The 17,654-nt window shown below is 43.5% G+C and overlaps 1 protein-coding gene across 4 annotated transcripts in view; it reads left to right on the top strand.

Annotated features, from left to right (window-relative positions):
- ITSN2 (intersectin 2) overlaps positions 1–17,654 on the top strand; it is a 94,303-nt gene that overhangs the window by 23,082 nt on the left and 53,567 nt on the right. For all 4 annotated transcript variants that reach the window (XM_075414933.1, XM_075414932.1, XM_075414931.1 and 1 more), the window contains exons 3-4: positions 14,789–14,881; positions 17,313–17,376. In XM_075414933.1, coding sequence (XP_075271048.1) covers positions 14,789–14,881; positions 17,313–17,376 — 157 coding nt within the window. The remainder of the gene's footprint in view (positions 1–14,788; positions 14,882–17,312; positions 17,377–17,654) is intronic.

Raw genomic sequence — 17,654 nt, 5'->3', positions numbered from 1 at the left:
AGAAAAATGCAAGTGCAAGTTAATGTGTAAACTGTTGCTGATATAGATGATGTGGGTTGGAAGGCCAGCAGAATTACTCCTTTTATTTCTCATGTTCTTTGTATTCAGAATGGATTACGAAATACACGGACAGTGCTTTTTAACCTAACCTGAAAAAGGTAACATCTACTCAGCTCACCTTTCTGGAAATTATACACTCTGCTTCTGCCAGGATTTGTTACACTCGACGCTCTGGAAAAACCTAGAATTAGGCATGGAGTAAGGATACCTGTGAAAAAGATGGCCAAAGAGAGAACGTGGCTCTTGTGTTAAGGGAGAGTAAATGGATTAGTGCTGTCTAGTTTAGTTTTGAGAAGAGACAGCTGGTTGAGCTATGACAGAAATCTGTAAAGGCATAACGGTAGAGAAAAAGCTAACAAGGGAAAGAATATTTGCTGTTTTTTCATAACTGAAAAGGAAAGCAATAGCTAGTGAAATTATTGAGCTTAAGGCAAGCAAAAGAAAGTGGGTTTGTTGTTTGGTGATTTGTTTCACATGATGAACAATGCGGTTCTGGGGCTCGCTGTCTCAGGATGCTTTGGAACCAAAAGTTCCGTGTACATGGAATCAAAACTTGGGCGAAAGATCTGTGCCATGGCTGTTAAATGCTCTTTTTTTTTAAATGCTCTTTTTTTTTTTTTTTGGTGTCTTTTTGGCTCAAGAAGTCTGCCAAATCACTGATTTCTGACAGTTGAGAAGATGTAACATCTAGGGAAGAACGCTGTTCCTAATTCTATTCCCCAAGTGGCCCTGCAGAGGCAGGATTAGGGACTGTGGTATAATCCAATACCAAAAGTATTATGTTCATAAATTAGACAATTTTTGACTTACTATATTTCAAATCAAACTCCCTGGTGTGCTAGGAAAATAATATTGTGTATATACTGGATATAGTTAGCAGGTTCTGCTAATTAGTATTTTAACATTATAAGGAGTACTGTTTAAGCAAACCCTCTTATTCTTGCTTTTGTTACCTTTGTGTTTTCTTCCAGTTTTCCCTATGTTTTCTTTCTGTCAGGACTAGAAATTACAAAGAGGAGGGTAAAAAGAATGATCAAAGATACCGAGCAGCTTCTGTATGAGGGATGATTACTTTGACTAGGATCTTTCAGTTTGGAAAAGAAACAGTGGGGATGGTGGGTACAGTAGATGTCACCTTCTCAAGGTCATTCACCACTAGTCTCTGATAACACAAGAATTAACCAGTATCTAATGAAAATACCATTGGCAGATATTAAACAAAGAGAGCGCTTTGCACAGTGTCAAGTAAACAGTGGAACCCGTAGGAAGCTGTGGATGCCAAAAGGTTGCCTGGATTCCTAAAGTGACTAGAGATAGGTGGATTCTCCTTCCATTAATGAGGTACCACCTCTGGTTCAGGAGCTACTCTGGGGGCTGAGCAGACATCCTGGGGAGGTACCACCACGAGCTTGCTTCAGCCTGTCACTCTGTGCCAAGAGCTCGGCTAGGTGACTGTTCGGTCTGAGCTGGCAGGGTCTTTACTGTGTTCTGTTTGATAAATTACCTCATAATTTAATTTTATTCCATGGATCATTCGGGAAATGCCTCTTCATTTTCCTTCTCTCCCACCCTTCCCACGTAATTTTTTTTAATTTGTCGTTTTAATTCGGTAATTCTCTTTTCCTCTTTCCTTTCAAGTCTGTATCCCAATTCTCTGTTGTAAATATAGCCCATCAGCCTCGGTCCCAGTCCCAGACTTCCTCCTCAAGTCTGAGAACCTAGAAATGTCATTTTTAGTCTAATGGCCAGATAATGATGAGAACTACAAAAATTAGTATAAAACATCTAATATTCCTTGAACAGAGTTCTGCTCTGATTTTATGTCAGTGTATGTTTTTGTAAGAGAATCATTTCCTTTACTCCACCTAATTTCAAGGTTAATTTTGCATCCTCTTGCTTCATGTTTTTCCTGCTTCGATTTCTTCTGATGGGGACAAATTCACTAGCTGCTGCAGATGGAAACTCACCTGAATCTTATTAGTGTTGCTGCATTCCACAGAGATTTGCTAGACAATAAATACACAAATTATCCTTTTGTAATGTTTTAATTAAGTTGTTGGGCTTTTTTGTGAATGCTGGTGAGCAGCTTAAGTGTAAAAAAAATCATTTTCAGAATTAGAAAAGTTTAGTCTAAAATCTGATGGGCTCTTCCTCAAACATGGTGACTAAAAACTTTTATTTTACTTGTTGAAGACTTTGCTACACAGGTTGACAGAAGGTTACTCAAAAAAGCTGCTGACTGTCCTAAACCGAAGGGTAAGCATGTGTTCCTTCTTCTGTGTCATGCTGGGAAGGAAAGCTATGGAGTCCGTCAGCTGGAAGTATCCTTACCTTAACAACAAATGGAGGCAGGTCTTGCAGCTGGTAGGGGAGAATTTGACAAAGTGTGCCTGTTTTATGCCTTGATAATATTGCTTACCTGAAATTTTCGTGCCTTCCGTTGGAAAGATTCTTGTTGATGTGACTTTTTTCTTCTCTCTCTTTTCCGTCTCTAAAATACATCCAAAAGTATGAATTGCAGGACTAGGGCAGTGACCGTGCCCCTGTTACTCAGCATTGGTGAGGCTGCACCTCGAACACTGTGTTCAGTTTTGGGCCCCTCACTACAAGAAGGACATTGAGGTGCTGGAGCGTGTCCAGAGAAGGGCAACGAAGCTGGTGAAGGGTCTGGAGAACAAGTCTAATGAGGAGTAGCTGAGGGAACTGGGTTTGTTTAGTCTAGAGAAGAGGAGTCTGAGGGGAGATCTTCTCGCTCTCTACAACTACCTGAAAAAAGAGGTTGTAGTGAGGTGGGTGAGGGTCTCTTTTTTCCCAAGTAACAAGTGATGGGACAAGTGGAAATGGCCTCAAGTTGCAGCAGAGTAGTTTAGATTGGGTATTAGGAGAAATTTCTTCACTGAAAGGGTTGTCAAGCATTGGAACAGGCTGCCCAGGGAAGTGGTGGAGTCGCCATCCTTGGAGGTGTTTAAAAGACATTTACATGCAGCACTGAGGCATGGTTTCGTGGTGGACTTGGCAGTGTTCGGTTTACAGTTGGACTCCATGATCTTAAAGGTCTTTTCCAAGCGAAGTGATGCTATGATTCTGGGCAAAGACATGGCTGTGTCATTGGACAGAAGAATGGGCTTGTTTCATGTGCTGCATGTTAGTATCTCAACAGCAACAGGTGATTTCAATGGCATTGTTTTTCCAGAATTAGGCAGAAAATATTTTTATGTTTATTGCTAATGTTGAATCTAGATATGGAGAAAGCTTAGGTTAAGCCAAGTTTGTGTGCCAACTTTTTTCTGTAAGAAAAGTTAAATTAGCTTTCTAGAATAAAATACGAGTTTACCAATATTATAGGTTCCAGTAATTCCACTTTTTGACAAGAAGTAGAAATCTTGTTTTCTTAAAACTTCAGAAAATACTGTTGAATGAGTTGTCACAAATTCTGCAGAAAACTAGTGGTGGCATGCTAATGTGTGGTTGAGACTACTGTCATATTTATACATATTTCCTAATGTATTTTTTTATATTAGTGGAGCTCTAACAAAACTTTAAAAAATTTTTTTTGTTTACACATCTTCAAGTAAAATTGCCGTAATTTGCTGTCTGTGTTGTGCTTTTTAATGTTTTGTTTGCTTGGTGTGTTCCTTATGTTTCAGTGGAGCTTGGCAATAATTTAATTTAATTAAAAAGAATCTTCTGAAATGATGAAACAATGAGCTACATAATTCTGTGATTTTTATAAAGTATGGAAATACTATCCTGTTATTATAAATTGATAGTTTAAGTGCTTTGGAATCATCAAGTTGCACTTTAAAATTCAGAAAACAAGTGTATCTTTACTGTTAGCATGGACTAGACTATTATGTATCTCTAAATTGTTTTAGGGATTAAACTTATTCTAAAAGCAAGGATTATGTTTCTGCGTTGAGATCATTGCATGGCACAGAAATTTTAATGTTCTTCCTTTACAGATAGATTTTGTGTATTGAAGGGGGGGGATGCCAATAACTGTGTCATCAGATAAAATACTGCATCGTATGGATTTCTGCTCCTGTTTCATAGGGCACGTGGTTAGTTTAAACAAGCCCAGTATTGTATTTTAGTGAACTGCTGAACCTACAGATTCCCAATACACCTAAATGTCTAGAAATCCTGTACCTAATGCAGAGAATGTGAGTTGTACCCTAAAATACGTGTCTGCTGTCGCTTTGTCCACATTTCTGTAAGCATGCTCTTCAATTAAGCAAGCATTTCTTGACCAAATCTGTGTAGCCCTGCACTTGCCTGATGCCATTTAAGAGCCTGTCTGGAGGTAACAGTTATTTTTAGATAGCACATCACAGACACTTGAAAATGTTTAAAAATTCTCACGGCTTCAGTGGGCACAATTCTTGTAATTTTAGTGAAAATACAAAATTGAAGGAGAAACATATTTCCCTCTGTTTAACGTGCTTTAGCTACAGGTGTTTCCTTTTAACTGTGTATACGTTAAAGAAGCTGCTGAAGTTGTTAAGCACAGACATATCCTTTTTCCTCTGGCAGTTGCCGCAGTGTTGCTTAATATGCTGAGAGCCTCCGTGAAGCATTTCTCGTAGACCAGGTGGTCGTGGGATTGTCTGCGTCGTGAAAGGAGGCTGCGTGTGGCTCCTGCCATGGCCCGAGAGCATGGGAGCTGCGAGTAGGAGATGCATTCCTCAAGGAAGAGCCGGTGGTGCTTTGGGGTGGACCCCAAGCCACTGCAGTAGTAGTTCATAACACGTTTCTACACCTAAATAAGAAGTGCTCATTATCAGTCAGCATTTTCTCCTACGTTTGATATAAAGAATCAACAACAAAGAAGAGAAGCAAATATTGAAAATAGCAATAACACTGATAAGGAATCTGGAGATTCAAATTAATGGTATAATGTTCTGTATGTTTTCAGACTCCTGGAGCGTTTACTTGCCACTGAGGAAAAAGTAGAAGTGTGATTCAGCATCTCAGTTTAGGAGCATTAAATCCAATCTGTAATAAATAATTCTATGGTAAACTTATCTACAAACACAGAGAGAGAAAGACTGGAATTACTAGATTTATCCCAATGTGTCTTGCACCAGACAACTCTCCCAAGGCTCCTAATGAGAGACAGTAATGCGCTTGCTGGTTGCATTACGGAAAACCCCTTGTTGTGCAGCTTGAGGCACGCTGCTGCATGTCTGCGTTGAAATTTCCCTGTCTTTAAACATGGGGATAAGCATTTATTTGGCGTCATTATGAAGCTTAACGCTGGTTTTTTGGATGGTTAGAAAGGTGGTGGTATAATCACTCATCCTCGTGATGTATGTGTACAAGGAATGCTCTTTCAGTTTAGGTTTATTATCTCTGTGGAGTTAATTTTAACTTTGTAGGTTGTAGAAGCATAGTTTTTATTAGAGAAAAACAAGCAACGCCTATAGTACTGCTCTTGGCACAACTACCATTTGCTTGCAGGTGGTACTAACTGGTGGCAGAGGTCTTAGCATTTTGAAGTCTATTCACTTTTCTTCTAGGATTGCGCTTTCTCTTCTCCCCTCTTTTTCAACTGCAGCTTACCATTTTAAGGAAAGAACAGCGTTTCCGTTGCTGATGTTGGCAGCCCATCAGAGCAAGTCCTTTGTTTTCTTCAGAAGATAATATGTCTGATGCAAATGCTGTGATCCTGCCATAAAAGACCCTCCTGCTCTCTCATAGAAAGTTGTCTTTTATTTAAAATGAGCTTAAAGGAACAGAAAATGTTGTTTAATCCCCAGCATGGTCTCTTGTTTCCAACACTATAAAATTGTGAGTGCTACCACATTGAATTACATATTGGTACCTGTTACGTGAAGGTGAGGTTGATATGCATTTTGTTATCTTTAGTGAAGTCTTGAAGGTACGTTTAATTAATGATGTGTAGTACCGGGTTCTTTATGGGAGTCCGTGTTGTTCTGTGTGGAGTTTCTGCATGGGTAGAATCCATGTGCGACTTTGAACTCTTCAATGTGCCGTAGAGCTGTGGAGTGGGCAAGTATAGGAGCTTTCTCAGTGGCTTTCTCCCAAGCTTTCTGAGCTGGTACAAGGAATCAGCTGAGACAGTTCTAGACCTCGAGTCCAGGTTTTCCCTGTTGGATCTCGAGAACATTTGCCAGTCCTGACATTTATCCACAGTCTTCTCTGAAAGTACCACCTTTCTCTGGAAAGAAAGATAGTTTTGACATCTGTCTTCCAAAAGTGTTACTAATATAGAAATGTGTTTTTTCATAAACAGAAGCAGCAAGTGAAGGCAATAGTTACTCTATACTAGGGAGAATCTTTGTGAGGAAAATCTCCAAGTTCACTATTTCTGGAGGTTTGATTCCTAAAGATTCAGCCTAGTCAAATATGGTGTTAGCTTCATCTAGGTGGGCCTTGCTTCATGTATAACGCTGTGGTGAGATTGCCAGGTAACCCCTTCTGAAGAACAACGATTTCATGAGATACTTTCTTGTCAGAGAGACTGTATTTTTTTCCACCTCCAGTATGATACAGACTATGGTTGGGGAAAAAACTATTTGTCTGATGAAAATTTCCAGGAAACTTAAGCTAAACCAGAAAAGTAGTAACATACTATTCATTGGCCGCTGCAAAGCCTGTCGTGAGAGCATGTAGTAGCAACTCACAACAATTTCCTCCATCCCATCAGTGGCAGGGAACACCATTGAAAGGGGCAGGAAAACTCACCTGGTTAACAGGTGGCTCAGGGACTGGTGCCATGGGTCAAATTTTGGCTTCTTTGACCATGGGGAGGTGTACACAGCACCGGGCCTGCTGGCAACAGGTGGAACTCAGCTATCTCAAAGGGGAAAAAGGATTTTTGGCCACGAGGTGGCGGGGCTCATTGAGAGGGCTTTAAACTAGGTTCGAAGGGGGAAGGGGATATTGCCCAGCTCACTAGGGATGAGCCCAGGCTTGGTGTGCCAGGGTCAGGGGTGAGATTGACAGCCCAGCTCAAGTGTGTCTATACCATCGCACGTGGCATGGGCAATAAACAGGAGGAGCTGGAAGCCATTATACAGCAGGATGGCTACGACTTGGTCGCCATCACAGAAAAGTGGTGGGACAACTCGCAGGAGTGTCATGCTGTCATGGATGGCTACAGACTCTTTAGGAAAGACAGACCACCAAGGAGAGGTGGGGGAGTTGGTCTGTATGTGAGGGAGAAACTGGAATGCATTGAGCTTGGCCTGGGGGCAAATGAGGAACAAGCTGAAAGCTTGTGGGTTAGAATTAAGGGACAGGCTCACATGGGTGACATTACGGTGGGTGTGTACTACAGGCCACCTGACCAGGAGGAGGAGGTTGATGAGGCCTTCTACAGGCAGCTGCAAGCAGCAGGCCCTGGTTCTCATGGGGGAGTTCAACCACCCTGACATCAGCTGGGAAGACCATACAGCTAGGCAGGCGCAATCCAGGAGGTTCCTACAGAGCATCGATGACAACTTTCTGATGCAAGTGGTGGAGGAACCAACAAGGAAAGGCGCTCTGCTGGACCTTGTATTAATAAACAAGGAGGGACTTGTGGAGGATGTGAAGGTCGGAGGTAGACTCGGCTGCAGTGACCATGAAATGGTTGAGTTCAGGATCCTGCATGGAGGAAGCAGGGCAATAAGCAGGATCAAAACCTTGGACCTCAGGAGGGCTAACTTTGGCCTCTTCAAGGAGCTACTGGGAGGAATCCCGTGGGCCAAGGCTCTCGAGGACAGGGGGGTCCAAGAGTGCTGGTCGCTCTTTAAACATCACTTCCTCCATGCTCAGGAGCGGTGCATTCCCCTGAGAAAGAAATTGAGCAAAGGAGGCAGGAGACCTGCATGGTTAAACAAGGAGCTTCTAGCAGAGATCAGGTGGAAGAGAAAGCTCTATGGAATGTGGAAAGAGGGGCAGGCCACTTGGGAAGAGTACAGGAATGTGGTCAGAGCATGCAGGGATGCCACGAGGAAGGCCAAAGCCCACCTGGAATTGAAGCTGGTAAGGGATGTCAAAAACAACAAGAAGGGCTTCTTCAACTACATCAGCAACAAAAGGAAGGCTAGGGACAATGTGGGGCCGCTGCTGAATGAGGCGGGTGTCCTGGTGACGGAGGATGCAGAGAAGGCACAGCTACTGAATGCCTTCTTTGCTTCAGTCTTCAGTGCTAAGACTGGCCCTCAGGAATCCCAGGCCCTGGAGGTAAGAGAGGAAGCCTACAGAGAGGACAACTTTCCCTTGGTCGAGGAGGACTGTGTGAGGGAACGCTTAAGCAATCTGGATGTCCACAAATCCATGGGCCCTGATGGAATGCACCCACGAGTGCTGAGGGAGCTGGCGGATGTCATTGCTGAGCCACTCTCCATCATCTTTGAGAGGTCCTGGAGGACAGGAGAGGTGCTCGAGGACTGGAGAAAGGCCAATATCACTCCAATCTTCAAAAAGGGCAAGAAGGAGGATCCAGGGAGCTACAGGCTGGTCAGCCTCACCTCCATCCCGGGAAAGGTGATGGAGCAGCTTATCCTGGAGGTCATCAGCAATCAAGTGAAGGAAAAGAAGGTTATCAGGAGTAGTCAGCATGGATTCACCAAGGGGAAATCATGCCTGACCAATCTGATAGCTTTCTACGATGACATGACTGGCTGGGTAGATGAGGGGAGAGCCGTGGATGTTGTCTACCTAGACTTCAGCAAGGCTTTCGACACGGCCTCCCATAACATCCTCCTAGGGAAGCTGAGGAAGTGTGGGCTGGATGAGTGGTCGGTGAGGTGGACTGAGAACTGGCTGAATGGCAGAACTCAGAGGGTTGTCATCAGCGGCGCTGAGTCTAGTTGGAGGCTGGTAACTAGTGGTGTTCCCCAGGGGTCAGTACTGGGCCCAGTCTTGTTTAACTTCTTCATCAACGACCTGGATGAAGAGTTAGAATGTACCCTTAGCAAGTTTGCTGAAGACACCAAACTGGGAGAGGTGGTAGATACACCGGAAGGCTGTGCTGCCATTCAGCATGACCTGGACAGGCTGGAGAGTTGGGCAGAGAGGAACCTGATGAGGTTCAACAAAGGCAAGTGCAGGGTCCTGCACCTGCGAACAACCCCATGCACCAGTACAGGCTTGGGGTGGACCTGCTGGAGAGCAGCTCTGCGGAGAGGGACCTGGGTGTCCTGGTGGACGACAGGTTAACCATGAGCCAGCAGTGTGCCCTGGCTGCCAAGAAGGCCAATGGGATCCTGGGGTGCATTAGGAGGAGTGTGGCCAGCAGGTCGAGGGAGGTTCTCCTTCCCCTCTACACTGCCATAGTGAGGCCTCATCTGGAGTACTGTGTCCAGTTCTGGGCTCCCCAGTTCAAGAAAGATGAGGAGCTACTGGAGAGAGTCCAGTGGAGGGCTACAAGGATGGTGAGGGGACTGGAACATCTCTCCTACAAGGAGAGGCTGAGGGAGCTGGGCTTGTTCAGCCTGAAGAAGAGAAGGCTGCGAGGGGACCTAATAAATGCTTATAAATATCTGAAGGGTGGGTGTCAGGAGGATGGGGCCAAGCTCTTTTCAGTAGTGCCCAGCGACAGGACAAGGGGCAATGGGCACAAACTGAGGCACAGGAAGTTCCGTCTGAACATGAGGAGGAACTTCTTCCCTCTGAGGGTGACAGAGCACTGGCACAGGCTGCCCAGGGAGGTTGTGGAGTCTCCTTCTCTGGAGACATTCAAGACCCGCCTGGACGAGGTCCTGTGCAGCCTACTGTAGGTGACTCTTTTTTGGCAGGGGGGTTGGACTAGATGACCCACAGAGGTCCCTTCCAACCCCTACCATTCTGTGATTCTGTGAACTGTATTTTGATTTCTAATGCTAAACTGATTTTTATATGTGTTGTAGTTGACTGCTGCTTGGTGCCAGCTCAGAATCTCTGGAGAGCCAAAGTTTCGCCATGGCTCCATCGAGGAGATACATGCCTCCTGCCCTGTCCTGTGATCAGAGAGGTGTCTGGGAAGAGGAGATGCCTGCAGTTTGGTTTTCTGATTCATGTGTGACTTACCATGAGTAAGAGCTGCAGCTGTGAGGAAGGAAGAGGAACAGCGATGGCTCTGGGCAGAATGAATTGTTCTCTTTGGCTGGATCTGGCTTGTGGGCAAGACATTTCGCAGCCCTGGGACTGAAGGCGTTTGTGCAGAAAAACCATTGAGCTAAGCCAGATAAATTTAGATGATGCGTCCTGGATGGCAGATGTTTCTGTCTGACTCTTCCTGCAGCCTTGTCCTTCCAAGAAAAGGAGTAGTCTTCCCTTTGTCACAGTTCAGCGTGCCCAAAACTTGGTTGTTTGTAAACCAGGCAGTGATGCCGAGTGGCCAGTATTGCTGCTGGTGGTAGCTTTGGGAAGCAGCCACAATATTTGTGAGGATTATAGGATGTTTTGATGGTGGTTGCACAGGAGAACTGTGTTTGAAACTTATTTTGTCTGTGGTAAGTCTTTATTGTGATGGTCTCAGTTGTACTGTAAGTAAACACGGCAATTACTTTGAAGAGTGGTTTTGTGATGTGCTTTGTGCAATTGCAGAGACCTTGTCATCCCCGTTGATCAAAGTTTAATTTCAGATAGACTGATGTGGTATTTTTGCCCGGTATTTGGAGGAATCTTAATTTAAATGAGGCTTTCTGTACATAGATTTTTCTTTTCTTATTTGTCACCAAATGGTAACACCATAAGAGTCATGAGTGTCTGGTTAAGCTAAAAAAAAGCGCTCGCAATCCTTTCACCTTCTCTCTTGTGCTATGCTCTCAGTTTTGTTTCTGTTGCATATTGGAGTAGGAGGTGGAAACAATAGTGAATCCTTTACATAAGAAGTGTTGGGTGGGGCTTGAATGCCCACACTGTGGATCCCTACCATAAGTATTGGGTGGTTTTAAATTTTTTTTATTTTAAACAAATGCTTTCATTGTCCAACGGTTATTAACCTGTATTCATAGAGCAATGACGTGTTCTACTTCAGGCTGAAAATGGCAGACACTCTCTCTTAAATTAAGTTAAAATTAGTTTTCTGGGACTTTGTTCAGTTATAGACAAGCACGAAAGATCTCACTACCAGATTGGCAGAGCTCTGCTGACTTGTAGGTGTGCTGTTCTCTAGTTCCTAATTCCTGCTAAAAAAAAAAAACCCACCAAACAAAAAACCCACGTTACTTTCTAGACTTAGCTTGTAAGGCATCACAGCTTTGGAAGGGCTTTGTTTGGATTATGCCTTGGTTCCCCTGCCCCTTTCCCCCATCTCATTTCTGGTTGGAATTTAGTACGTGTTTTCATTCAACCTTGTCAATTAAAAGGTGCTCCTTTGAAATATCTTAAATTCCAAGGTATTATTGGAGGTTGATAGGTGTTAAGGGGGATGTTGCTAAATTTGTGTGAACTAAATGTGCTTTCTTTGAATGTATATTTACAAAGTATGTGTATTTTAATATATTTACTTCTAAATAAAACAGTCGAATCATGTGAGAGGAGATCTGCTTTAGATTTAAGACTTACTACGTTACTTCCATGCCTACAAAAAAACCTCAGTGGTGAGAGTATCTTCATAGAATTAATCACCAGAAAAAGAGAGTTTCAGTCTCTGTCCTCAAGGATAGGGAAAATCTGAAATTCTTCTTATCTTTGAAAATAAATTATGAGCAGGTTGGCCTTTTCAGGATGTGTCTTCAGTCTGCCGAAACATTCACCCGATGTACCTTAGATAACACCTGTGTTTGTAGTTATCGCTTTGCTGTGACAGCAGCTGCTTGCACTGACTCGCTAGGACTATGCTAGAAGCACTTGTTGCTATAACAATGTGGGTTGTAGTCAAAGATTTTTTCTTTTAAGTGAAATTTATACTTCTAAGAAACCTGCCATTGAGATGGTTGCTAAAGAAATGCTTTTGCATGTTTAATCTAGGAATGAATAAACTATGCTAACAGCATAATTTTTACAGTAGAGTGTGCATCTAAAGGCCTTTTTTTTACTGCTGCACCAGTTATTTTTTTCTTTTATTTTTGGTAGGGTCAGCAGTGTGAAGTACATGGTGGTAAGAGTCAGCAAAGCTGGAGGTGGGGCGCAGCGAGCTCTGCGAGGATCCCCAGAGGATCGGGGCGATGGCAGCACTCCTGCGCGCGGCACCGCTGCCTGTCAGAGAAAAGCGATCGCAGCCCTCAGAGCAAAAGGGCGCGAAATATTTAGTGTGGAAGAAATAATGAGATTCTTGGGGAGTGTTAATGAAAGCAAAAAAGAGAATGAAGGGTGAATGGTGATCTTGAAAGACTTCTTGAATGAGATGTTAATCATCACACAGCTACAGGTGTGAATCTGGTGATTTGTTGAACAGCAAAATTTTAACACATTCGAGACGACGCCATGTAGAACTTCGAATTTTGTAGTTGGAGAGGATAACTTAACCAGATTGTATTCAGAGAGATCATAGAATCATAGAATGGTAAGGGTTGGAAGGGACCTTTCTGCTGAAATGCATTAGGAGAGTTTCAAGGTTGATTGCCATCTTCTTGCTTACTTTGTGACATGTAAATATGAAATTGTGCATTTCAGTACACGTTTAAACAGTCTGTCCCTTGCAATGTAAATTGGATTCCTGAGAGAGGCTGTGGTGGTGGCAGTAACTCCAGTCAAGGAATTGTTACTGTATTTCTAGCACTTTGCAGCCGCTGACCATGTGAATATGTTGTGGTGGTCTTAATCCTCCTGTTGTTGCCTATAAAAAGCTGAGGAGTGTTGTAGCTACCTCTTCAAAAGGTGATCAAGACATGGTATTTCATATAAGGAAAATGTGATGTTACTAATATTTTATTTTCCATAAATGGAAAAAAAAATGGGTCAGGTTTTCTGAAGTTGCTGCTGACAGTTTTAGGAGCACTTTTTAATCTTGTCCAGATAATTTCTGTAACGACTTTAATTTCTCATAAACGACATTACACACTTTCCATTTGTATCTTACAATTAACGTTTTAAAAACATTTAAGTGCCACTGTGATTTTTGCCACTGAGTGTAAGTTGCCCTCACTCGTGTGTTACAGCAATACTTACACTGCCCATCAACTTCTAGGCATCTGATTTAGATTTATTTAGATTTATTATCGGTATCTAATCTAGGTTTATTTAGACTCATTTAATCAGGAGAGAGAAGAGGGGGCTGAGTTCTCAAAGTGCGGTTTTGCATGCAGCCTGCAAGATGACCTCTTCATTGAGGCCACTCTAGAAAAAATTGGTGGACCCTGAAGAGAGGGAAGCAAAACTCCAAATTCAGGTGCCTAAAGGTTGTATCCTAAAGCCCTCCCACCTTTTTCGTCATTCATATCCCCAATGAGTTTGTTTTGGTTTGTTTTTTTAACTGTTCGTTTCCCGGTTAAGCAGCAGGGGTGAAGAATTCATTTTGTACGTATGTGAGGAGGATGATGGTCTGAAGAGGACCTTCTTAAGAGGAGACTTCAGGTCTTTTTGGAAAATGTGTTGGCAAATATAAATAAACACAGATGAGAGGTGATTAACATCGTTAATGCATCTGTATTGGCATGTATGTCAGCTTGCAGTCTGTTAGCTTTGTTATTACTCTGAAAAAGGGTGAAAAGAGCTGTTGAGATGTTGCAGGTTCAAAGCTTTGGCATTAGGTTTCTGTAGGAAAAGAGGAAGCATTTTATAGTAAGTTTCTTTCAAAGTGCTGTTGTTTTTAAAGGAACATGTTAATATCTTATTAGAAGAATTATTTAGTCCCTTGACTGGCTTCTAGTGAGCAATATAAATACTTGAAGAACAGATTAACAGTTCTTTGGAAGTGATAATGCTCAAAAGAATATGTCTTTAAAGGTGTGTTTTTTTTAAGTAATAACCTTTTAATGCTGTTTTGGGGATTTCCATTCAGAATTTTGGCTAATTCTTGCGTTCATTGATTTGAAAAATTAGGTATTTGTCACGAGCTTCCCAAATAAAACTTCCTCCTACTTAAAAAACAAACCCAGTTATTTCTGGCAAACTGCTTTTCCTGCGAAGGGCACGCACCCTGACCTTCATACCGCAGGCTGGAGTGTTTCTGAAAGTCACTCTGGTTCTGCCTGGTAGATCAGCACAGCTCTGTAAACGTAGTTATTCCCTGCAATTTCTCTTTGTTAGTTTGAGGCTGTAATATTGAGATTGGCGGTAAGCTGAAATAGTGTGCTGTTAAAAAAAAATAAACAACCCAGGATGTTACTCCTTTGTCAGACAAAACCAATGTATTTTTTTTTTAGCAGTCCCAATTTTGATTTTGAAGTATTGGCAAGACAAAGCATCACTTTATGTGACAGCTGTAGGGTGTTCACGCTCTGCATGAGAACCTGTAAGTGACACTGAGTCCCGTTTGTGTACCAGTGAACCGGAGGAATATTTGTTTGACGCAGGGTCTGGTGCGCGACGTGCATCCTGCCCCGGCTGCGAACAGTCGGCAGCGCCAGGGAACTGCTCTGCACCAGCTCTGGAGGACGACAGAGCTTGTTTGCCAGCTGGGCGTAAAGCGATCTAGCTGAGGAGCTGTCTCGGCTAGCGCTTGCACATCTGGGAAGCAGGTCTGTGTTTCATAACGTCCTTGCCAAACTGGTAGGAGCTGGGTGTGTCTAGATCTAATTTTGTCTCTTGAGAAGCTGAGCTTTTATTTTGCAAGTGACGTGCTTTATTTTTACAAGTCTTCAATCTGTTTGGTTGTTCAATGGTTTTTTTCTTTTTTTTTTTTTTTCAGGAGGTCCAAACATATGGGCCATCACCTCTGAAGAGCGGGCCAAGCATGACAAGCAGTTTGATAGCCTTAAACCCACAGGAGGCTTCGTTACGGGTTGGTCTGAAATTCTGCATTACACATTAATTTCTGTGTACACATAAGTATCTTTGTAAAATGGTTTGAAAGCTGCATCTTATTTCTAGCCCTTTGCTGTGTGACTGATAGCCGTGCTCTTCAGGCAGACAGCCATGGGTTATTACAGAATCACAGAATGGTAGGGGTTGGAAGGGACCTCTGTGGGTCATCTAGTCCAACCCCCCTGCCAAAGCAGGGTCACCTACAGCAGGCTGCACAGGACCTTGTCCAGGCGGGTCTTGAATATCTCCAGAGAAGGAGATAAACTGCCTGGGCAGCCTGTTCCAGAGCTCTGTCACCCTCAGAGGGAAGAAGTTCTTCCCCATGTTCAGACAGAACTTCCTCTGCTTCAGTTTGTGCCCATTGCCCCTTGTCCTGTCGCTGGGCACCACTGAAATGAGTCTGGCCCCATCCTCCTGACACTCACCCTTCAGATATTTACAGGCATTTATAAGGTCCCCTCTCAGCCTTCCCTTTTTCAGGCTGAACAAGCCCAGCTCCCTCAGCCTTTCCTCATAGGACAGATGCTCCAGTCCCCTCATCATCCTCGTAGCCCTCCGCTGGACTCTCTCCAGTAGCTCTTCATCTTTCTTGAACTGGGGAGCCCAGAACTGGACACAGTACTCCAGATGGGGCCTCACCTAGGGCAGAGTAGAGAGGGAGGAGAACCTCCCTCGACCTGCTGGCCACACTGTTCTTGATGCACCCCGGGATCCCATTAGCTTTCTTGGCAGCCAGGGCACACTGCTGGCTCATGGTTAACCTGTCGTCCACCAGGACACCCAGGTCCCTCTCCGCAGAGCTGCTCTCCAGCAGGTTCACCCCAGCCTGAACTGATGCATGGGGTTGTTCCTCCCCAGGTGCAGGACCCTGCACTTGCCCTTGTTGAATTTCATCAGGTTCCTCTGCACCCAACTCTCCAGCCTGTGCAGGTCTCACTAAACTTCTACAAGCTTTGGGCTAAAGTCTGGCACAGGAACGCTCTTCTGTTAACCCTGTCACATTTGCAGGCAGCAGTTAATTGCTGTCATTGTGTATAGTTTCAAAAACCAAAGAGTGTCAGGCTGCATGGGAGGCTGCCAAGGAGCACTTAGAGCAGCTATTGTGGCAAGGGACAGAAGTGGCTCTCCTCTGTCTGAACAGTGTTAGAGAATACTGTGCTGTTAGATAGCTTTGTTTGGGGGGAAGGAGGCAGGGAAAGAGATGCTGACAGCTTGTCCTTGTTAATGAGTGCTTGAAATTTATTAACCCTTGGGCCTTGAGCGAGACGTGGATAGGCTAATGGCATTTTGCAATTGCCTGCTGTCAGTTCCAGTTGCATTCAGCTGCTTCTCCTCTGGAACAATTGGGTCACGTTGCTGTGCACCTTAGAATTTGCAGTTTTTAAATTTGAGAGTCTGCTTGTGGCATCAAGAAAAGGCTCGATTTCATAGGCAAAGATGACTTAATTTAAGAATGCCCTGTTCTTTGTGTGTGGGTGGGCACTAAAGACCAGCCCTGATGGCTCCTACCTGCCTAACTTACCTTCTAGCACCCTAGCTGGTGACTCCATCACCCCTGCTTTCCCTCTTTCTGGTCTGAAAAGGGCTGAGGAGACAGTGGCAAGTTCTCTGTTTGGAACGTGCACATCTTCTGGCAAAGTGGTACGTGCCTCCTCCTTTGCCCAAACAACACGAGGAGGTTGGTGTTTGCTTTACCACCAGCTGAAAAGTCTGCAGTCCCAGGGACCACCTTCAGGCCACGTCTGGGCTCCTACCTGCATGTACGTCTGCAGGCTTTGTTATTTATTTGGCAAGTGCTTGAAATGAAAGGTTGTGTATGAATATAAGGGAAGAGAGAGCTGAAAGAATGACTTGAAGTCTTACCTTTAAGCATCTGCAATTCAGTGATAGGTAAGCATGAACACCACTGTTCGCGTTCTGTTACGCATCCGTTTAACAGCACCATCAGTACCAACTGATGTGGAACTTGGTGTGGAATCACACAACAACTCCTGTTCCCTTTCTGAAATGCTGAAAGAGTGGATGTTCGTTCTCTGATGGAACACAATATTATTTAGAACAGGATATTTTTCCAGTTTTTCTAGAGAGGCCATACTGGCTCAGGTCAGGTTGGATGGTGGAGAAGTAAAGAAATAGTACACTTACCTTTCCTGTAAAAGCAATTGGATCAGGACGAGATTTCCAGTCATTTTTACTTCTTTAAGTCTTGCATCTGTTAAACTCTTGGCAGCTGTTGATTTGTGGTCTGGTGAATCTCTTTACAGCTATTTGAAATCACTTCTCAGAGCAAAGATTCAGAATTATAGGATACGTGGGTATCTGACAATTGCTGTCACCGGGGAAGGAGTTAGGTGGTACAAAACTTATCTGTAGAGTAAAAGTCTGTCTGTCTTTCTTGTTTATCATAGGTGATCAAGCACGTACCTTTTTTTTGCAATCGGGTCTGCCAGCTTCAATTCTTGCTGAAATATGGTAAGCTATGCTTTATTATTTTTTTCTTCCCAAGGTGTGAGATGAGTAGTGTTCAAATGCTATCTTTGGTATGTTGTGTTGTCTCAAAGAGGCTTCAGCAGTCAAAGTAGGAGTGTTGTCTGAATCATTGTTTTATTAATTTTATTAAATTTAGAGGAAAGATTGAGTCTGTATGTGTACCAACACTTAATTAAAAAGCAATATATTTTAAAATCTTTCTTGTGATGTTATTTCAAACTGGATCATGTTGAACACAGCCTTTTGAAACTGTAGCAAGT

This window comes from Opisthocomus hoazin, chromosome 2 (genome assembly GCF_030867145.1).
Source record: "Opisthocomus hoazin isolate bOpiHoa1 chromosome 2, bOpiHoa1.hap1, whole genome shotgun sequence".
NCBI lineage: Eukaryota > Metazoa > Chordata > Aves > Opisthocomiformes > Opisthocomidae > Opisthocomus > Opisthocomus hoazin.
The sequence above is the reverse complement of the archived record's forward strand: the minus strand, read 5'-3'. Positions and strand labels throughout refer to the sequence as shown.